General features: G+C 43.0%; 2 protein-coding genes across 8 annotated transcripts in view; both read right to left on the bottom strand.

Moving 5' to 3' along the window:
* ATE1 (arginyltransferase 1) overlaps nucleotides 1–9,147 on the bottom strand; it is a 90,116-nt gene extending 80,969 nt beyond the window's left edge. For 4 of the 7 annotated variants that reach the window (XM_080621762.1, XM_080621763.1, XM_080621767.1 and 1 more), the window contains exons 1-5: nucleotides 8,691–8,891; nucleotides 7,346–7,409; nucleotides 6,179–6,241; nucleotides 5,322–5,425; nucleotides 4,228–4,500 (exon numbers count right to left, since the gene is read on the bottom strand). In XM_080621762.1, coding sequence (XP_080477888.1) covers nucleotides 4,228–4,500; nucleotides 5,322–5,425; nucleotides 6,179–6,241; nucleotides 7,346–7,409; nucleotides 8,691–8,793 — 607 coding nt within the window. In that variant the 5' untranslated portion in view covers nucleotides 8,794–8,891. Of the gene's footprint in view, nucleotides 1–4,227; nucleotides 4,501–5,321; nucleotides 5,426–6,178; nucleotides 6,242–7,345; nucleotides 7,410–8,368; nucleotides 8,667–8,690; nucleotides 8,892–9,029 lie in introns of those variants that run through there. The other 3 variants (XM_080621764.1, XM_080621765.1, XM_080621766.1) reach the window with 3 other exon arrangements.
* Nucleotides 9,148–9,497: 350 nt separating this feature from the next.
* On the bottom strand, nucleotides 9,498–21,723 carry NSMCE4A (NSE4 homolog A, SMC5-SMC6 complex component). The gene is made up of 11 exons (XM_080621643.1): nucleotides 21,394–21,723; nucleotides 20,028–20,108; nucleotides 19,307–19,437; nucleotides 18,040–18,188; nucleotides 16,075–16,174; nucleotides 14,434–14,524; nucleotides 13,460–13,554; nucleotides 12,646–12,694; nucleotides 11,908–11,999; nucleotides 11,258–11,349; nucleotides 9,498–9,992 (listed from the first exon to the last, which is right to left on the bottom strand). Exons 1-10 carry the CDS (start codon nucleotides 21,662–21,664, stop codon nucleotides 11,266–11,268), a joined length of 1,143 nt encoding a protein of 380 aa, XP_080477769.1. The 5' UTR covers nucleotides 21,665–21,723; the 3' UTR covers nucleotides 9,498–9,992; nucleotides 11,258–11,265.
* Between the last annotated feature and the right edge of the window lie 561 nt (nucleotides 21,724–22,284).

The following is a 22,284-nucleotide window of genomic DNA, read 5'->3' as shown; positions in this document are numbered from 1 at the left end:
AGAATGCCAGGACTAGAAAAATTAATACAGTATTTTAGTCAATAAATAATAAAAGAAAGATGGCTGGTCCCATGCTACCCATTATAAGCACTGAAAGGAAATTACCAAACAAATAATCTACTTACAAGTACTTTCAAGGCCAGGTTGTACAGGGCTTGGAGCACCTGCTGTAGCGGAAGGTGCCCCTGCCCATGGCAAGGGGTTAGAACTGGATGAGATTTAAGCTCCCTTCCAACACAAACCAGTCTGGGATTCGATGATTCTGTGAAGTACCAATTTCCCCAACCAGGATAATTTTAAATCAATACTGATTTTAAACCCATAAATTCAAATTTGAAAAAATTACAAAAAGCAAGAAACATCTTTCCTAACATTCTCATTTCTACCTAAAACTTGGGCATCGCTGCACAAGGGGATTTGCTATTTCATGTTGTAACTGACACCCCACCTCGCTCCAGAAACTGTGTAAGAGCTGTATGAATCTGCTGCACTGCTGCAAACAGTGGTGGAAGGAATACTCAATTTCCAACCAGCAGCCGCTGTTGCAAGTTCCCTACAGAGGGAAAGCTGCACTCAAAACTGCATCAGCAGGTAGCTAGTGTAATACAAAGTAACTCTAATTCTGCATTTCTTATTACTTTTTAGGACAGTAGGAGATGAGGTGGAGGCCAAAAGAAGAGGTATATATTAAAAATCTTATGTGAGTGTAAAAAACTTAAGCCCATACATGGAAATAATGCCATATATCTTGTACAAGACCAAAACTGTAACAAATATGATGACAAAGTGCTGGACAAGTCTTTAGCCTTCAAGCTTTCTCCTGAAAGCCATGTATTGGCAAAAGGCATTGGCAGCTTTTGAAAGACTTACCTTGTCAAATGGGGAAGCACCCTGAACAGTGAGGTGCTTTCATGTGAAGCATTAGGAGGAAACACACTTCCAACTCTTAGTATTCATAAGAAGTAAAGAAGAATCCAAACCCAGACTTAACTACGGCTTATCCCACTTGACTCTTGGACACCTGGAAATTACATGGAAACTGTTTTTTCCCAGCACTCCTATGAAAGCATAGCTAGATCTTTCTTTCCTTCTCCTCCTTCTTACCAGAAACTTATGACCTAAAACTGACATCTTTCTTGTCCTCAATCCACTCCAAACCTTTCCATGGACAATGAGAACTGGTATCCTTTGGCAGACTGGGAACGGTGACTGCATGGGTATTGTGAAAGCTCACTGATGTGGTTAGAATTACTTCACCTGCAAAGAACTGCAGCCCTCAGAGCCACTGCCTGAATCTTTCCTTAGCAATAGAGACATCACAGAAACTGGCAAAATACTTGGTATTGGGATAAATCTCTAAGCATCAGTAAGGCTATAAACTATTCTTTTAATGTGCATACCATACAGAATTTACAGAGCTTATAAGTGTATTCCTGGGGCAAGCTAGCAGCAAGCTCTTAATGGCTCACCCAGACAAGTTCCAGTCTGGTTTCTCCATGAGAGCTGAAATGCTGAGAGCATCTCAGGGACTTAGAAAATGAGTCAATACCACTTTGGCACTCTTTAGACAAACCCGCAATTGCACTAGGAGATTATATGATCTAGAGTTCTTACCTCTCAGCTAAGGTTTTGGAGTATCTGTTTCATCCATAGAGCTAAAATTATTCACCAGAAAAGGACAAATCCTATGAGGAAATTACAGATCTTATGTGACCTGTCCACAGGCAAACAAGTCAGAGGAAGCGTTTATTTAAAATATTCATGATACAGTTGAAGAATTAGTATTTCATCTGTATCAGGATCTGTTTCATGTCTCCTATAAGCTGAAAGTTCGCAAGAAAAACTTCTTAAAACAATGAATGTGCACGCAGACATAAGCAAACCTTCTTTTCCATCTGAAACTGTGCAGAAACAGCCCATTATTCCTACAGGACAATGACCTGTTTTGCTTATAATGGAATAAAAATGCAATTAAACAATCTGATTACGGAACAAGTCTACATTTTCCAAGATGAAAACCAAACATCTTTCTACCTGGAAGATTTTAAACTACATTTGACCTATGACACCATCTACCCTAAAAAAAAACCCTGAAGATTAATTCAATAAGCTTTCTGATGCATTTATTATTCACTTTTATATTTCATTTTAAACCCCCCAAAAAAAGAAAGAAGCACAGAGCTTTGGGTACATGGTCTAGTGTGAGGCATCCCTGTCCATGGCAGTGGGGGTTGGAACTGGATGATCTTAAGGTCCTTTCCAACCCAAACCATTCTGTGATTCCATGAGTATTTCTCCTCTATAGAAGTAAACCCAATGACTCAAGCTTTCTTTATCTGTGTTTCCAGTGTTTAAAGATTTAACTAACGTTATTTGTCACAAAACTAAAGCCCATATCTCTCACTTTTTTCAAACGATTTACACGCAGGATCTTTACCCAAGGCTGCCATCTGCTGTCAATGGCCACTTCATTTGTTTCCCAAATGAAGTTTACATAAATCAGAGTTTTTCATTAGTTATTTAAAAACCAAGAGGGTTCTGAAAATATGCATGACAAAGAATGGTTTGTGTTGGAAGGGACCTTACAGCTCATCCAGTTCCAGCCCCCTGTCACGGGCAGGGACCCCTTCCACTAGAGCAGGTTGCTCCAAGCCCCTGTGTCCAACCTGGCCTTGAACACTGCCAGGGATGGGGCAGCCACAGCTTCTCTGGGCACCCTGTGCCAGCGCCTCAGCACCCTCACAGGGAACAGCTTCTGCCTAAGAGCTCATCTCAGTCTCCCCTCTGGCAGGTTAAAGCCATTCCCCTTGGCCTGTCCCTACAGGCCCTTGTCCCAAGCCCCTCTCCAGGTTTCCTGCAGCCCCTTTAGGCACTGGAGCTGCTCTAAGGTCTCCCCTTCAGGAGCCTTCTCTTCTCCAGGCTGACCCAGCCCAGCTCTCTCAGCCTGGCTCCAGAGCAGAGCTGCTCCAGCCCTCGCAGCATCTTCGTGGCCTCCTCTGGACTCGCTCCAACAGCTCCACGTCCCTCTTGTGCTGTTGCCCCAGAGCTGGATCAGAACTGCAGGGGGGTCTCCCCAGAGCACAGCAGAGGGGCAGGATCCCCTCCCTGAGCTGCTGCTCACGCTCTGAAGGTGCAGCCCAGCACATGAGGGGGTTCTGGGCTCAACTGCACACTGAAGCTGGGTCATGGGGAGCTTCTCATCAGCCAACACCCTCAAAAAAATCCTTCTCCTCAGGGCTGCTCACATCCTCCAGCGACACTGCTTTTCTAATCTAAAGTTAGCCAAAACATAAACCAAGGAAAGCTCCTAAACAGATTTTTTTAATCTGTTAAATCTGCTTACCTAGAAAATGTCATTTTTTATAGAGGACCAGAAGTATCTCTACCTCTTTGGGTCTTTTAGTCAGCAGAAAGCTATACAATTTTCTTTAACCCTACAAAATAACAACACAACAATATATTCCATGTGTTTCCAATGCCAGTTCCACGCCAGTTAGACCTGTGGCAAGTAGTCCATAAGAACATAAAAAATACAGTCTTAAAGAAGTTATTCACAAGGGTGTATTCACAGGCTGTAAATAATACAAACCGTACTAGAAGACGACCTACAGAAATGAAGAAATATAAAAACAACATTAAGATCTTTTTCTTGTGTCTTAAACTGGTTTCCCACTGCTGTACAAGAGGCAAGGTTATGCCTTAACCTAAGTGAGTAACTAGCACTCCTGAAGCCAAAGCTGCATTCAGCTCTTAGTCTTGCACAGCCACAGAATCCAGCTCAGGGAGTTGGATTTGATGATCCTTATGGGTATCTTTCAATCTGAGATGTTCTATGATTCTATGAACCATTCCTCAAGGTACATAAAGCCTGAGTCACCACATCCTACAGTGGAAAGAAAAAGCCGGATGAACATCTTATTCTGCACACAGAAGTATCCCAAATTGGAAACCGGTCCCAATGGCTGATGAGCTTCAATCACTTCACAGAAAACTATCAGCTGTAGATATGCATTCTCAATAAATAAATAAATATAATAGAAATTAATGCAACTTTCAGGAAAAACTAAGAAAACAAGTATCATGCAGCACCTCCCAATTTATACCATAAAATTCCATAAACTGGGAAGAGTATTGGAAATAGAAGGAAATTATTACTGATGTACTAGGCAAGACTAAACAAGGGACTTCAACAATATGTGTGTCGTGACAGTGTATTCCAATTACTACCTGGCTTAGGTGGTGCATGAACAACTTTAGCCGAATGTGATGGTTCTCCAGGGACTGGTGCCTCTTTATCTGCACATAGCTGAAGAGAATCTGAATCCACCTTCTGCACATTCCCCTCTTCTTTCTTTTCTCCTGTGTCCTGATCTTCATTCTGCACCCTCTCACTGTGATCCACACTCAGCGGAGTCAGTTCGGACTGACTGACATGCGATTCACCTTTGTAGGCAAAATCACAGGCGACCACATCCTCTATATGAGAATCCATAGGTTCTTCTGTAAAAAATTAACAACTGCATGAGTGAACTTCTCTCTGTATGACCACAGCTCACACTTTGCACCATTAATACTAAACTTAACAACTGCATAGTCAAAACAGAAAACTTCCTTTACAACCCTGAATTACTACAGAACAGTTTTCTCCACCAAAATGGGTCATTCAACTAATCTCACGCCATAACTTCAAGCAAATAACAACTAAAAGAAAAAAGATCAAAAAAATCCTCACATGTATATACAAGAGGCAAATTATAATGATTCAAAGCCAAACACAAGTTCCACCACAACTGAAAATAGGTGGCTTTGGTGTTGGATAAATGGGGTGTGACTGTTGAACCACCTGAAAGAAAAATCCTCCTTTCCCTGCTTGCTCTTCCTTCTCTCTGTCACCAGCAGGGACACCTTCCACTAGAGCAGCTTGCTCCAAGCCCCTGTGTCCAACCTGGCCTTGAACACTGCCAGGGATGGGGCAGCCACAGCTTCTCTGCCTCTGCACCCTCACAGGGAAGAACTTCTGCCTAAAAGCTCATCTGTCTCCCCTCTGGCCTTTCCCCTTGTCCCGTCCCTACAGGCCCTTGTCCAAAGCCCCTCCCCAGGTTTCCTGCAGCCCCTTTAGGCACTGGAGCTGCTTTAAGGTCTCCCCTTAAGGAGCCTTCTCTCCTCCAGGCTGAAACAGCCCAGCTCTCTCAGCCTGGCTCTAGAGCAGAGCTGCTCCAGCCCTTGGATCAAGGCATATCAGCCATTTGATCATTCAAGCAGGTACTTGATCCTCTTTTCAAACATCAGTATTCATCTTCAAACATGAAGAACTTCTTTACCTTCACTTACTACTTTCGAAACCTCCCCTTTGGAAAGGAATTTCAGCATTTTCTTCAGAACTTTCTTGTGAGATTTGGAGGTCTGAAAATGCAAAGCCTGGCACCTTAAAAAGAAAAGATTACCACCATTTCTTTTGAGAAAGATTATTTCAGAAATAATACAGGTTACGGAACCACTGTAAAAAATTACACTATATATGTATTTTCTATTTCTTAAGTTTCATTATATGAAGTGGTCAAATATTTTATCACTACTTTTAAGTTAATAACATTATACTGCATAATATCCTACACACATATAATACCTGTACTGCATAAGGTCATTCTTTATGCCATGTTTTGTGTGTATATCACAATAATCACTAAAATATGCCAAGGTGACCTCAAGCAGTGCATAAAGGCTCTCCTAGGAGGCTAATACAATAGATTCTTTCACTATCCATCTTAGAGATACAGCATTGATACTAACTACTTACACAGGAAAAGCGTATCTAGAATTATTCATACCCTGTTTAACTGAAAGCCTCTCTTATTTGGGCTACTAAGGCAGCGTCTGTGGTATACAGACATTATAATTCACCTGAAACCAGCAAGAAAGACAGCAATCACAGGAATCTTTGGATTGCAACCCAGAAGCAAAAGGTAAGGGTGTACACTTAGCAGGTTGCTTATAGAGAACCATCAGAGCGCCACTGATGTGCCTATGCACAAACCCAACAGCACTTACTTAGCCTTCAAAGTATCATTAAAAGTAGATAAAACTCTTCAAGCATTAGTATGTATTTAAAGCAGTAAACACAAATGGTTGAACACATTTGAAGCAGTCAAATCACAGTAGTGGATTTTGAGCTTCTTACCTTATTGTGTATTGAGGGCAACACGTCTGATTCATGATGGGTTTGTAGACATATTTTCCACTTCTACAAATAATAAATATAAATCAATTTGTTGTTGCTTATACTACAAAATAAACGTAAGACCAAACTTTTTTGTTAAAATAATATCAAAATATTACATGATGAGTAACAGAAACCAAGAAGCAAGTTCTTCAGCTTTCTGCTGCTATATTAAAATATTATCTTTCTAAAACATTAGGTGCTAGGAAGAAGTTCTTCCCTGTGAGGGTGCTGAGGCGCTGGCACAGGGTGCCCAGAGAAGCTGTGCCTGTCCATTCCTGGTAGTGTTCAAGGCCAGGTTGGAAGGGGCTTGGAGCAAGCTGCTCTAGTGGAGGGTGTCCCTGCCCGTGGCAGAAAGTTGGAACTGGATGAGCTTTAAGGGCCCTTGCAACACAAACCAGTCTGGGATTACATAAGTGAGCATTTTCCTGTTCAACCGTGTTACAAAACTTCAAAGAGCACTGCAGAGACAGTTCTATTGCAATTACTAAGAGAAACTAGTCAATTGTTTTCACAAACTGTCATGGTTTAAGCCCAGTCAGCAAGCAGTCTCTCTCTCACTCCCCCTGCTTCTTCCCTCCCCCTGCTCCTGCAGGGATGGGGAGGAGAATCGAAAGAATGTAACTCCCATGGGTTGAGATAAGAGCAGTCCAGTAACTCAGGTATAACACAAACCACTGCTGCTACCACCAATAATAATAATGATAAGGGAAATAATAAGGGAAGAAAATACGATACCACCTGCCAAAAAACAAGACCGACTGAGCAGAGTGCCCTTCCGGGGTCACTCCCAGTTACATCCCCGGGCATGACGTGCTGTGGTATGGAATACCTCTTTGGCTAGTTTGGGTCGGGTGTCCTGTCTCTGCTTCCTCCCGGCTTCCCCTCCTCCCTGGCAGAGCATGAGACTCACAAAGTCCTTGGTCAGGGTAAACATCTGAGCACTAACTAAAAACATCGGTGTTATCAGCGCTGTTCCCAGTCAAAAACACAGCACTGCACCAGCTACTAAGAAGGAATAAAAATGACTGCTACTGCTGAACCCAGGACACAGACCTAAGTTTTAAAACTGGATTCTAAACTCTATCTAACCTGTCAACAGGGCTTTGTCTTCTGTTTTAAATTTACCTTCGCCATCCTCTGTCTATGAGATCCTGGTAATCTTGAACTGTCATTGAATGCGCCCACATACCTGCAATAAATAATACAGTAACACACTTGACTGACCATGGTTATGCTTTAAAATACAACAAGATACACAAAGATATGACTGTAAATCTGAGTAGCTCACGGCGAGTTACGAATAGATAACTTTCAAGGATTGGGCATATTCATGTATGTCACAAGTTACCAACTTCAACACACAAAGTTTAAAACCACCAAAACCAATATAGACCTTGAGATGCAAACCAACTTGCAAATCAAATTGTGGTAAGATACTGGCACAGGCTGCCCAGAGAGGCAGTGGATGTGCCATATCTGGAGACATTTAAGGCCAGCTGGGCAACCTGATCTAGTTGAAGATGTCCCTGCTCATTGCAGGGGGGTTGGAAGAGACGAGCTTCAAAGGTCCCTTCCAGCCCAGGCTATTCTACGGCTCTATACTGCTCTGACTGCACAAGGTAAAAGTTCACCTCTCTACCTGCTATCTTTACCAGAGATACACCAACAAAATAACACAGAATTGCTCCTTAATCTTGTTATTATCTGTTGGAAACACAGAGCCAGAATTCTTCTGAGCAGTGCTGAAGCTGACACACACCACTCCCAGGGATCCCCTGGACAGCAGTTGCCCAGGCAGCTGCCAGGTGCAGCAGAGCTCAGGGAATGTCTGTCACCTCTTCACCCAGGAAAGCACATCATCCACTTCCCATCGAGCTGTCCTAAGCGAAACCTGTCCAGGCATAGATCTAGAGCCATCAAGCCTGGCCAGGCCAACACACTGAGCCCTGGGTTAACCCCGTGGAGATGGAGCCTCCACCGTCAGTGAACGGTCAGGCAGGACAGCTGCACCTCAGGAGTAAAACTGCACCGAGGGAACGCTGAGAGACAGACCCTAACTACATCCTTACTTAGGGTGCACGTATTATAACAGCAGTAATTAAACAGCTCACGCTTTACACAGGTTTCCCGTTATTTCTCATGGTTTACCCTAGCCTGGAGAAGCACTCACGGATCCTGAGGATTCCCGGCGAGCCCATGGCCTCCGCGGCCCCACACCGGCCCGGCCTGGCTCTGCGGAGTGCCCCGGGTACCCCGGGCCGCTCGGAGCCCCCACACTCGGAGCAGGGGGCAGCGAGCGCCGTCGGCAGAAGGGCACTGCTCGCTCCCGGTAGTACAGAGGGAAGGCGGAAGCTGCTGCACGCCGCCGCTCGGAAGCCTCCCTCAAGCCCAGGTACGAGCAGCTCGGTGGCCTCCAGCCACCTTCGGTAGCGTCCCGGCCCTCACAGCCCGCCCTGCCCGCGGGCCGCACCGTGGGAGAGGTTTCCGGTCTCGTTCTTGCAGTAGCCGCAGCGGTAGCCATCCTCTCCGCCGAAGTACTCGACGATGCTCGGAGAGCTGCCGGCCGCCGCCATCTCCGCAGTGACCCCCTGGCCGTGCCCCGCCGCCCGGCTCAGGACAGCGCCCTGCCCGCGGCCATACACCACACCCCGGGCCGCCCGGAAACAGCCGCCGCCGCCATCTTTGCTACGGGCAGCGCCAGGGGAGCGTCCACAGGAAATGGTGGACCCGCCATCTTTAGTGAGGGCGACTGCGCTGCCCCGCCACAGGAGACCGGCATCTCAATTCCCTCCCGTCTCCTCCTGCTTACCCGCGGAGACCTTCCCCTGCTCCGACGCGCAGTAACCGCAGCGATAGCCCTCCTTCCAGCCCTTGTACTCCACCACGGCGACAGGCATGGCGTACGGCGGCCCGGCTCGCCTCAGCGCTCCTGCCCGCAGCGCCCCGCCGGGGCGAACCGAGGTGGAGGCGGCCCTCGGAGGACGCCTGGCCCCGTTTGCTGGCGCTGCAGTAAAAGCGCTCTGCGTTCTGGTGTAGGTGAGCAGAGATGATGGAACTGTGCTTTCACACACCTCAGAGCCTGCCCACGTTATCACCCCCACAAACACGCTCTAACAGCATCAGCGGGACCTCCTACCCCAGCTGCTTGATCAGAACCCTGCCTGATGATAAAGGAAAAAGTCCTAAAAACTCCAGAGACAGTGCTCCTCCAAAGAGAATTTTCCGGAGGTGGAGCTAAACTTTATTATTTTTAATTAAAAAAATAACGTTATGGCCACATAGAGCGGTCCTGCCTTAGTTACAAAACCAGATACACCTGATGTCTTTTTAACTAAGTCCAAGGAAGGAGGACATTTTATGTGCCACTGAGATCGAACTTGCAAACTCAAACCTTGGTTTCCAGAGGACTAAGAGTAGAAAGACATCATCAGTTTCTCCTGCAGCACCCAAACTCATCTAGATAACAGGATTATCACAGCAGAGATGGTTAACCATGTAAATTCCACCTGCAGGCCGCTACTGGGGAGAGGGCAAGGGATGTACGAAGCGGGATAGCATTTCATTTTTACTTAGAAGCGTCTGCAAACTTTATGTAAAGTAGCAAACTAAGCCATAATAAATAGTAAGCATATGGTAAGAACCCCGTGACAGGTATAAACAAACCAGCGCATAGGAAGCAGCCAGATGTTCTAATAAAAATAATTTTACAATATATATATACATATAAAATACTTTCTGAATGAAGCATTTTAAAATATTTTCTGTAAGGCACCTAGAGGGAAAGAAAGAAAAACAAAAAAAGAGAAAAGCCAGTAAGACAACATTCATTAAGATTTGGAACTTAGCAACACCTGTGGCAACAAAAGAATTCAATGCTATGGCTGACTGGATTTTAGAGGGAACCTGATTGTGTTCCCTTCTTTTTTCCCCCCAAGTCCTTCATACTAATCTATTAACAACATCAGCTGTCAATAGGTTAAAAAAAAAGGTACAAAAACTAAGCTACGATTCTTCACAGCACTGCATTCCGAGTATAAAGCTACAAAAGTTAACTCAAGTATGCCACTTAACTGACTGCCGCACATGAAAATAGAATAATAGAATCAGAGAAGAGTTAGGGTTGGCAAGGACCTTAAGATCATCCAGTTCCAACCCCCCTGCCATGGGCAGGGACACCTCACACTAAACCATGGCACCCAAGGCCTCATCCAACTTGGCCTTGAACACCGCCAAGGATGGAGCATTCACAACCTCCCTGGGCAACCCATTCCAGTGCCTCACCACCCTCTCAGTAAAGAATTTCTTCCTTATATCCAATCTAAACTTCCCCTGTTTCAGTTTGAACCCGTTACCCCTTGTCCTATCACTACAGTCCCTAATGAAGAGTCCCCAGCATCCCTATAGCTCCCCTTCAGATACTGGAAGGCTGCTCTGAGGTCTCCACACAGCCTTCTCTTCTCCAGGCTGAACAGCCCCAACTTTCTCAGCCTGTCTCCATACAGGAGGTGCTCCAGTCCCCTGATCATCCTCGTGGCCTCCTCTGGACTTGTTCCAACAGTTCCATGTCCTTTTTATGTTGAGGACACCAGAACTGCACACAATGCTCCAAGTGAGGTCTCACAAGAGCAGAGGGGCAGGATCACCTCCTTCGACCTGCTGGTCACGCTCCTTTTGATGCAGCCCAGGATACAGTTGCTTTCTGGGCTGAGAGTGCACACTGCCAGCTCATGTTCATTTTCTCATCAACCAACACGCCCCCAAGTCCTTCTCTGCAGGGCTGCTCTGAATCTCTTCTCTAAATAAAGGTTTTTTTCATTTAACTACTGCATAGAAGATCAGATTACTTTGTTCCATTAAGACATCAACAATGTTCCAGATGTTATGAAGTTGCCCTGCTTATAGTTTTTCTACATTTATAAGTCACAGGTAATTTCCCTGCAGTTCTTCAACATGCATAAGGAACTCATTCATTGTATCCTTTTTTATTTAGTTTGATTTATTAAAAAAATAACTATCCTTATTATTAAAAGAACTTACCTTAAGAATTAATCTATCTCCATTTCATCTTCATTTCTATGACAAGGAGGGCTAATCATGGGTTCTGTTATTTCATACGTTTCTACAATCTCCTGGTTAGAGATGACGAAAGTATGTAAGTTACAAGAACTGAATTATTTCCATTTCATTGCAGTTACCATCACGTAAGTAATAAAGTTTCTCATACTGAAGCACTACTTCAAATTACTAAGTATCTTTGAATGAGGGACAAAGGAGAGGAGTTGCATGTGCTAAAAACTACTTTTTGTCTAAGATCTAGTACAAACAGCAAGCAGTGAGGAAATTGAACGGAGAACTTCCCCTCTAAAAGCAACTACCATTCACAAAGGGAAAAAGCAGATGCTATTTATGCAGTCCTCATACAAAACAGTAAAAGCAAGTCACTTTCAACTTAAAAGCACTTAAACTAGCAGGCATCAGGGATCAAGATGAAATTGCTATCCCATTTCTCAGTGTTCTTGCAGTTAAAAGCATTCATTCGATTTGTGATTGTTCTGGAATCCATAAAGTTAAAAGCAGTGATAATACAGGAACTCCTGTCCCCATCAGAGTACGTAACAGTGCAGTAGATGTATTCCTACACTTAACAACAAAAATTAATCAAAAGTATCGAGAGCTATCTATTATACCTTCCAGTCCTTATAGTTCAGAGACAAGACAACCTGGTTCCGTGCTCCAGCATTATGGCCATCCTCCCTTTCCTCGTTGTCTTCTGAAGGCTCTGTGCAAAATACAGCATTTCCACAGTCTTTATACTCATAAAGTCAGTCTCCTCCAGGAGTACAAAAGCTTCACAAAAAGCAAATCAATGACACATGCTGCATGAAGACAGTCTCAAGCAGTAGCCTCTATCATACACTTCTTAAGAAATTTCTTTAGTCTTAACTCCTAAAAACTGAGGAACTAACATTTCAGTCACAGAAGGATCTAAGTATTTCATCCTTTCCGAAATCCCACCAGTTGTAATCCCACTGATATCCCATGAGAACGAAAGCTAAAGACTTCCTACTTAGGATGGCATTTCCCTTACAACGGTTCTGAAGATGCAGCACTTCCCAACACAGATAAAGGAGACTTCTTGCACCCAAAAATCTGTGTTCTCAGCAAAACCTAACAATGTTCACTTATGTATGCGTGAAGATATCACTTTGAAACAAAAGACTATTCCCTTTCCTTTTATTAACAGACTCAATACTTTCGGTTCCTCTCATAAATCTCTTTATGCCTTCAATTACACTCACTGCATATCCCCAAATCTCTACTCTTGCAGCTAAAAATATACCTGAAACTTTGTGAACACACAAGGTGTAGCTACTTTTCAATAACAAAAACCCCCCAACAATTAGTCTTTTAAAGCTAGATTTTACCTATTATCGGCAATTTATCGTCATCCAGCTTTATTCTCGCGAAACCATCCTGAAAAGACAGGATTTAAAGTTTCATAAGTTAGAGATGATTAAGATAATGCACTGAGATTTCAGATTTTTACATATCACGTCATAAACAAGTACATGTATTGATACACAGTCTCAACTGGCATACCAAATAAGAATAGTTTAAATACAGCATTCATTCATTCACAAAGAATGCAGCTGATATAGGACAACTGGTAACTGGGATTAGAAAAATATCTGTTTTATTAAAAACCATTATTCATTAAATACACTGGAGTGAACCCTCCATGACCACATCACTTTTCACTATAAAGCCGAATTTAGACAAATATATTTGTAAGTTTTTCTGTTTTCCCAAATTCATGTTATTTGACAAACTAAGTATGAAGTGCAAATCTACAGATTCGAAAGGTATATTAAACACTGCACTAACATACTTTCTTACAGCCTCGATAACACTTCTACACTCCCTGCCTACTCTTCTAAAATCTAACATAAAGTGAGGCAGAATCCCTTTTTGAGACGTGTGTAACAGCAAAAGTTTCATTATTGTTTTGCTGGTAAATTAACTAAAATAGAAAAATCTAATAAAAAAATATTATACTGTCAACTCTGGTTTCTTTTTTATTCAATTACTAAAATATCACAGACTATTTGTAGAAAACAAATTAGGATTCCTAATATTTAAATCCTAATCTGTCAATCTTGAAGCCATAAAAACAAAAAATCGTATTTCTAGATAACTCCAATATCCAAAATAAGATTTCAAGACCATGTCATGCCTTACCCTTATAATGAAGGACACATGAAAGATGTTTTCCACAGTGCGTGCAAAGGAGTTGGGATCAATCACAAGATCAAAGAAGGAAATAGGTGTACTAGCTGGAGATGGAAAAAAGGGATTGTTAAAAAACCAAACAGGGGGTATACACAGACCTAATATATGCAAACACAAAGTCAGGGCTCCTTTTAAAAGCTGATTGACTGTTTATGGCCATTTAGTTACAAAGCTGAATTCCCAGTTGCCTGCAGAAAGAAACAAAATTTCTAGAGATGACTGTTTTCTTCCATCTTTTGCCACAAACATACACATACTTGGTGACTATTTGATCCCCTCTAAAAAACCAGCATGTTCTAGTGAGAGAGAGAGGATAGGGTTTAAATTTACTTGTAGCAAACAGCAGTCAATTAGTGGTCATAAAAATAGTCTGTATCCTTCAACATGAAGATTTCATAGAATCCTGGAAGAAGTGTAAAATCCCAGACTGCTTTGGGCTGGAAGCGGCCTTAAGACAGTTCAAACCTCCTGCCATGGGACAGACACCTTCCACCAGAGCAGCTTGCTCCAAGCCCCTGTGTCCAACCTGGCCTTGAACACTGCCAGGGATGGGGCAGCCACAGCTTCTCTGGGCACCCTGGGCCAGCGCCTCAGCACCCTCACAGGAAAGAGCTCCTGCCTGAGAGCTCATCTCAGTCTCCTCTCTGGCAGGTTAAAGCCATTCCCCTTGGCCTGTCCCTACAGGCCCTTGTCCAAAGCCCCTCTCCAGATTTCTTGTATATACCTTTAGGTATTGGAGCTGCTCTAAGGTCTCCCCAGTCTTCTCTAAGTGGAACAAGCCCAGCCCTATCAACCTGAGAGTTTTCTACTTGCAAACTCCAACTAATTTTGTTGCTATAGTCTAATCACTCTTAACTGTATAAGATTAAGAGCATTCATCTTCTTAAAGAAATGCTTTAAAAGCTTACTGGAATCATACTTACGATCATTTTGAAAATGAGTCTGCAATAATCCCAAAATCCTCTCTACTTCTTTTTCTGTAGCTTCCTGATGAGACTCCTCCATTTTTTTTAACTGGAAAAAAGAAACACAGTTTCACCTCAAATAACCCCTGTGGCAAGACAAGAAGATGAAAAGGGCCTTTTCTGAACACCTAACTTAAAAGGTGAATTTTTCTCTCTACACCACACACGCACAGTTACAGACACACATATGCAAACAAAGACAACTTAACACAGTGCTTTAGGAATCAATTCTCATCTTAGAGAATCAACCTGAAAGGCTGTAATTTGTATGTTTTCAGCCTATTTACAGGTCTATGTTTACTCTCCAATAGTTCCGAGTTATGCCTAATGGCACAGCCTGTGATTTTATTGCAGAAGTTTATTTATAAGTGCAGAAGAGCAGTTCATTAAAACAAGGAAAAGTTAAAGATCTTTTCAGAAAAGCACCTAGGTTTACATGTAAGAAAAGTGAAGTTTAACATGGTCAAAGGACACGATTGTGATTTTAGATTTGCTCATGAGCTGTACAGCAGGGGACTCCAAAGCACCCTCCAAGTACTGTAACCTGCACAGTACCAAATACACTTCTCAAGCAGTCTTCAGCAACCTGTTTGCTGTTCCTGTTAGGTAACAATTTCCTTTGACCACCCTGCAAGCTACAGAAACTTCCACACGTAACTATATCTAACACAAATTTACATATACGTGATGTGATCATCAGCGCTTCCCTAAGCAAACCACAAACAGCAGTCACTTGCTTTTGGAAACAACGGTCTCAAACTACCCAGCTCCTCTTCTTCCCAGTACAAACTGTATCAGAATATTTTCTATCACTGTTTGGATTGTTATGAAGTAGGCTCCATTTAAAAAGCCATACTCAACATTTTCACTATGAGGGTGCTGAGGCGCTGGCCCAGGGTGCCCAGAGAAGCTGTGGCTGCCCCATCCCTGGCAGTGTTCAAGGTCAGGTTGGACACAGGGGCCTGAAGCAACCTGCTCTGGTGGAAGGTGTCTGTCCCATGGCAGGGGGTTTGAACTGGATAAGCACTGAGGTCCCTTCCAACCCAAACCAGTCTGTGATTCTATGACGTTGCCTCTACATACTGGCATTATCAGCCAGAGGCTCCTTATATCGACATGGTTTATTCTTTCAAAGGAAGCCTCCCTGGAAGTATTCTCAGACTTTGGCCTTTCTGCCGGAGTACAACAGAATGAAGGGGAAAAACAGAAAGCAGAGAAAATAGTCTGTTGTTACCTGCATTTCTGTGCAAATGACATAGACTGTTAGATGCTTTTGAACTAAAAGCTGAAAACACGCTAACGTAGAGAAGTTTCTTTTTCATTTCCTTTCAAAGCAACAAGCATCAGAGCAAATAAGCTAATTTGAACTTGTAAAATCAGGCTGTAAATCCTACTTCCTTCCACTCAGTGAAATACTGCAGTCCACACAAAACAAATCGAGAAGCCTAATAGTGAAGTCTGAACTCTTTACTCTGAATCCTTTAGCACTACACAGTTCCCAACAACAAACCCCAAACCAACATGAACTACAAAGATTTAGAAGTCAGTTGTAATAACTGTGCCATAACAAATCATCAATAAAGATAACAGTTCACAAACCTGAGCAGGCATTGCCCTTTTTCCTTCTGTTCCTGTAGTCTTTTTCTGCCTCTCAATCCGTTGCCTTGGTACAGGAGGATCAGACTTGAAAGATCCCAACCTAACCAAGATAAAAAGAACACATATATGGAAACATATTTTATATGATATGCTAAGAAATCTATAAAGTGAGCAATTGATCTGCTGATAAAGATGCAAAGTAATGACTGATGTCTAAAAATAAAGCCTCATCACACATAGATTTCTGTAAACAACCATCCCCTAAGGTTGTTCCCACTCTATGTTGGCAGCCTCATACCAGAGTTAACAACTGATGTATAAAATTTGATGCAATTATTCCAACTTTAACAGAAAACTTTAAATCCCCTTTTCTGAAAGCTAAGTAAGAAATGAAATTCATATCCTCCTCTATCTCCATTTGAATTTATTACAGACTTTCCTGCCTGAAAACTCTCTCCATACAGTATTTATCTCTTTTTTATTGTTTAGTTTCTGTAAGCTCAGGTTTACAAATTTCTCATACATAGTCAATCATAAGAACATTCAGCACACTAAGACGAGATCCAACATTTCTCATTAAACAATGCAATACACGTGCTAGATTTCAGCACTTTCTTGAAGTGCTTACCTCTCTCCATTGACTATATAAGGAACTTAGGCTCCTAATTTTGGGTGCCTTGAATCTCCACCAAGCTAGATGCCTAAAGGAGAGAGTGTGAATTGAGACTCAATTCAAGTTAGTTCAGCAGGTACCCAAATATTTTACAGCACCTATTCTTCCCTATCTTGAGTTGCAATTGCTCCATTTCAGAAATCACAGATGAACCATGAGGAAAAATAACTCGGGTCTCAGATAAGGATAGAGTCAGAAATTAGCAGTTCTTTTCCTAAACTGAGAACTACGCTTTATTATATTAACACTTTATATTCACACATCCTCCATCAAAAGAAGCCCATCATTACTTAAGTCAAAATGCAATTAGTGAGAAAACAGTCTTTCTTGCAGCCAGTTTTGTCTTAAAATAATAAAAAGGTTTGGAAACACTTATCTTTTAGAGCTTGAACATGAAAAGCCAAGCTTGAATCATCTCAATTAGCCATCCATCAGTAAGTATCAGATATTGTATGATCAAATTAGTATATTCAGCAGCCTTCTTACAGTGAGACTTATTGGGGGAGTGGAACAAGTGTAAAAGCATAGACAACTGAGTAATACTCTCTCAACTCTACTGTTGATATTTAATTGAACTAGATGCTGCTATGGCTGTCTTTATGACAGATTTAAATTGGAGAGTTGTCTATAAGCCAGGTGACTAAGGGTCACTGGACAGCAGCTAAAAAGGCTCCTACCAATGGGTTGCTTACGCAAAACGAGAGATGATGCTGATTCTACATAAGGCCACTTGCCAGTAATCAGATGATTTCTTCTGAAGGCAGAGCCAGAATGCAAGATTCAAAAAGACAACCCATTAACACAGATATACAAGAAGAACTGTTGGTCTCTTCTTGATAATAGAATCATCAGGTAAAAGATACAGACCCTGATGGACTGACCTTCCAAAACTGTCTAGGGTGGGGGGAAAAGGCTTTCTGTATTCATGATTCTGGCTGCAATTTGTACAGGGAGAGAAAGATGAGGGAAGGGTCAGCTTTTGACAGAAAGATGATTGCTTCTACTGGGTTTGGTCTGAAGCACATAAATCAAGAATATCTTGCTTTCTCTACTAGATACAAGTGATGCTATTTTGTAGCCAAGCCAAATCAAAATCAGAGAAAGAAGCATTATGAAATATTTTGGAGACAAGGAGTTCACCATACTATAAGAACAGAGAGCACACGTGAGTTCTTGTTGACACTCGGTGACCCAAGATTAAACTCTATTCAAGCCCAGGGAATTAATTATAAGAATCAATTAAGGCCATTGACTTGTGCTGCAGTTTATACTATTTCCTTAAATAAACTTACATGTAGTGAAAAGAAGGTGCTCTTCTGAAGTACTTTTCTGTTTCTTCTCCCAGTTTATGCCAGGCATCACTAGGTAAATAGCCTGAAATGCTCTCAGAATCGTTATCATTTTCTTCTGCTTCTATGCGATTTATACCCATGAAAGTTAACTAGAAGATAAAAAAAAGCTGCAATGAAAATTCACTTAGAGAAAGATCAGCAAATACTTTAATGGTGAAACACTATATCACAGTGTTTGTCCTGCTAGATTAATGCTTAATACCACTGCACAAGAACCTCGACCTTCCTGCAGATACTGTGAAAACAGAAAAACACTCACATACACACTTGTGTTCACAGCAAGCATCAGCAAGTATCGGAAAAAAGAGCTGTAGGTAAATAAAATTGCCTATATTCCAACAGAACTTCAAGGAAATGACCATGCAGGATAGTAGAAGGTGTTCCTGCCCATAACAAGGTGTTGGAACTAGATGAGCCTTAAGGTCCCTTCCAACTCAAACCATTCCGGGACTACTTAAATTGCACTATGAAGCTAAGGTGTCTCACAGTTTCTGAACACCACACACTTCCAGGAAACTTAGCTCCTCAACACCATAAAACAGTTTATTTGACTCAACGCTACAGCCAGCAGCCAGACTGCCGCAGAAAAAAACTTCAAAACAATTTAACTTGATGGGTTTTAGACTTGACCAAAGACTCGCACTCCTTATTAATCCGCTGTAACACAAGAGAAAATTTTCAGGGAAGGGAGGAAGGAAAAAATTCAAATTCTTCTTCAAAGCTATTCTAAACTGACTCTTCCACCCAGTCACAGTACAAGGAGACAAACATGCCAAGTCTAAAAGTATGCAAGTAATCTAAAGTCCCATGTCACGTCAGTGACGTGGGGCCTTAAGAACTCCAAAAACATATGAAGCAGCGGAGAGAATAAAGAAACTACTCAGAGCTACTGAAGCTACAAAACAGTAAGCATAAAAAAAGTGTACAAGGCTACCTTAAGAGCGCAAACCAAAGTGTGATAAAGTAGCAGCAATGCACCAATAGGAGGGGATGTTTGCATTTTAAGTTATATTTTTCCCTCTGCATACTGGAAATGCTCAAGACATAGTTTAGAACAATTACCAACACTAACCAGAAAGTTAATCAAAGAAATTCACAGGAAGAGTTAAATTCCATCAGAACTGTCCTGTACTGCCTGAAAACTTGTTCTATAACAAACAGGGCAAACCCCTAGCAAAACTGTTGGCAACTTCAGTCTAGAACTTACCAAGTCTTCTGCAAATACTAGTGAATCAAATGTTGTCATTTCAGAGTGCAACTCATTGGCCTTCTCCTTTCCTAGATTTGATGCTAAGACAAGAAATTGGGCATCAAGGGCAGCCTCTCGTGCAGTGGAAACTGTTACAGGAAAGATTTTATGTTAATAAGATGAAATTGTCAAAAATACAATAAGAAAATTTAGCAAACAGACTATCCTAGGTATAAAGCTTTATAAATCATTTTATTGCAATGACCTCTAACACCTGTACTTACATAATCCTTATAATAGTATTTGCATTAAAAAATAAGAGAAAAGGAAAAGGAGAGGATGACACTTACAAAGGCAAGCATGAAAAAATAACACAACACCCTAAAGAATAAAATGCCTTCTTTATTGACACATTTTCCATCTCTCAAAGTGAAATAAACCCCTCTAACTAGTATCTTCCATATCTACTGCTTATGTTCTGCAGCATCAGGATAAAGCAGTGAGTATTTCCAAGCGCAAATAAACACTAAAGTAATATTAGTTTTCTCACATCAACGTATTCAAATAATTCCTCTTCAACTAAACATATCTGTTTTAAGTTATACTTTAATAATTCTGGTAAAGTACTTGACCTTCAACTTCATTCTCTTGCCCTTTTTTGTTTCTAAGGCGTCATCGCCTCACACTTGGCCAACTGTCAAGCAAACACCTCTAACAAGGACCACAGAATTTGTTTTACCTCCACTAAACAGTTTATTGGCTTCTTCCAAAGCTTCTGTCAGCCTGTTGCTTTTTGAACTCAGCATATCCTCACGATTTTCTGGGGGACAAACAAATGAAATCTTATGTTACTTAAACATAGAAGCATCGAGAAATACAGATTTACACCTTAATCAGAACTGGCTGGGTCACACACACAAAAATACAGAATATAGTTATAGTACATTAACTGCAGGATTAAGTAGCCTCCATTTCTATTAATGTGTATGCATTAACTCAGTTTGAAGTAAGTTTTCATTTACTTCAATGGTGTAAGATCTATACTGTCCTATAGGATGGTGAGGCGCTGGCACAGGGTGCTCAGAGAAGCTGTGGCTGCCCCATCCCTGGCAGTGTTCAAGGCCAGGTTGGACACAGGGGCTTGGAGCAAGCTGCTCTAGTGGAAGGTGTCCCTGCCCGTGGCAGGGGTTGGAGCTGGATGAGCTTTAAGGTCCCTTCCAACACAAACCAGTCTGGGATTCTATGAATTTGTGTTAGCAGATCTCTCTTGGTTCCAGTAAAATACCTGTATCTGTGTCAAAACTGCTACCAGCTACCATGTTATTCATCTTACCTTCAGGTTACTAAGGATTTTCATGAAACAAACAAATAAAACCCACAAAATGAATGCTTGATGATTTCTTAAGATCACCATGCCAAACAGAGTCAGTTGTATATCACAGTCTACGCATGATTTAACAAGGCTTCAGATGTCCAGTTCTAAACAGCTACTCTCAACACTGCTTTTAAAGACTTACACCATCTCAATGACCTGACATGCCACTGCTGTTTTCTGCACAGACACAGACTGGATAATTCATGAATTGCATTGTATTCCCTTGTAAAACACCACCACACATTTACTGAGCATGCAGAAAACACCAGCACCACACACTGCTAAATTCAGCAGGGCTTACTCCAACAACCACGATGTTTCTATGAGAAAACCATCACATTCCAACGACACAGATGGGAAGTGCTGACACATCTATCTAAAGAGTTGCTAAAAATCCCACAGCATTTTCGAAAGCCCAAGAACAACTTTCAGGTCCGGGCAGACACTTGTACCCAAACTAAAGCTCAAACACCATTAAGCCAAAATTAAAGGCTCTGCGTTTATCTCCAGGTCTAAAGCTGACAGTTTGGCCCGCTGCATCAATGTAGTTAGGGGGGGGCTAAATCCCTCATAACCTATCCTAGGGCATGTAAATGCTTCCAAGGAGGCAAGATATGGATCCAACCGCAGGCCCATCGTTTCAGCCGCCCGAGGAACCCGGTGTTCCAGGGCAGCGTTACGAGCTCCTCGCACAGTGAGGCCGGGCTCCAGCCGCCGCTCCCGAGCTTACGCTGCACGCTGTAGATGAGCTCCCGGTACTGGTTCCGGATGATCCTCCTGCTGCGCTCATCGCCCTCGCCGCCCTCCAGCCGCTGCGGCTGCTCGCCCTCCGCACCCGTCTCCTCCATGTCTCTGTCGGCGGAGCCCGGCGAGCGGCCCTGCAGCCGCCGCTGAGGAACGGCGCCGTTCCGCGAGGTGGACGGCAGCGAGGCGCGGCCGCGCTCCGAGCTCGAACTCCCCGAGGAAGAGGCGAGCCCATCGCTGCTGCTCGAGCCCGACATCGCTGTGCGGCGCCGCGGGCCCTCGGCAGCCGCCGCCCGGCCAGCCCGGCACCGCCGAGCGCGCCAAGGCCGCGGAGAAGCCGCTACCGGACGCGACGGTGGCCCGGGAGGGTCAAACGGCAGCGGCAGGCGGGGCCAAGGCTGCCGCAGGCAGCGGTCATGGGGGGCGCCCGCTCCGCTCTGAGGTAATGGGAGGGAATGCAGCAGCAGCAGCAGCCGGTGCCAGCCCCAGGCGGGGCCGCGCCGGGCCCTGCCCTTGAGCTTTGTGTTTGTCTCGGTCAAAAATAAACGGCGCCTGAGTTGTGTGGAATAAATCCCCGAAACATTCGCTCATGCACGTCCGAGATGGGACTTTTTACCCCTCGGATTAAGCAACTTTTAAAAGCTTGAGCAGGCAAGCCCTAGAGGGCTGTATGGAGGAGTGGAAATGTAACGGTGAACCTGATGGTAACACGGCTTTCATCTGCTTTTAGGCTTCTCTAACGTCTGAGGAGCAGAAGAGGTGAAAATTGCAGACAAAAGGATGATGCCCTTTGCGGAGCATCTCTAAAACGTGTTTCCATATAAATGTATAGATTAATCACTAAGCTCGGTGCTCCAGCAAATAAAGTAACAAATGT

Source organism: Psittacula echo (assembly GCF_963264785.1).
Source record: "Psittacula echo genome assembly, chromosome: 6".
Lineage (NCBI taxonomy): Eukaryota > Metazoa > Chordata > Aves > Psittaciformes > Psittacidae > Psittacula > Psittacula echo.
Note: the sequence above shows the minus strand (reverse complement) of the source record. Positions and strands in the feature narration are given on the sequence as shown.

What these genes read in the sequence shown, in the direction of transcription:
- NSMCE4A (XM_080621643.1), bottom strand. Translation starts at nt 21,664, where the DNA reads ATGTCGGGCTCGAGCAGCAGCGATGGGCTCGCCTCTTCCTCGGGGAGT. An exon ending in TAGTATTTGCAGAAGACTTG is followed by an intron (nt 18,189 to 19,306) that starts GTAAGTTCTAGA and finishes TTTATCTTCTAG; the next exon opens with TTAACTTTCATGGGTATAAA. An exon ending in ATGTGTCCTTCATTATAAGG is followed by an intron (nt 12,695 to 13,459) that starts GTAAGGCATGAC and finishes CTGTCTTTTCAG; the next exon opens with GATGGTTTCGCGAGAATAAA.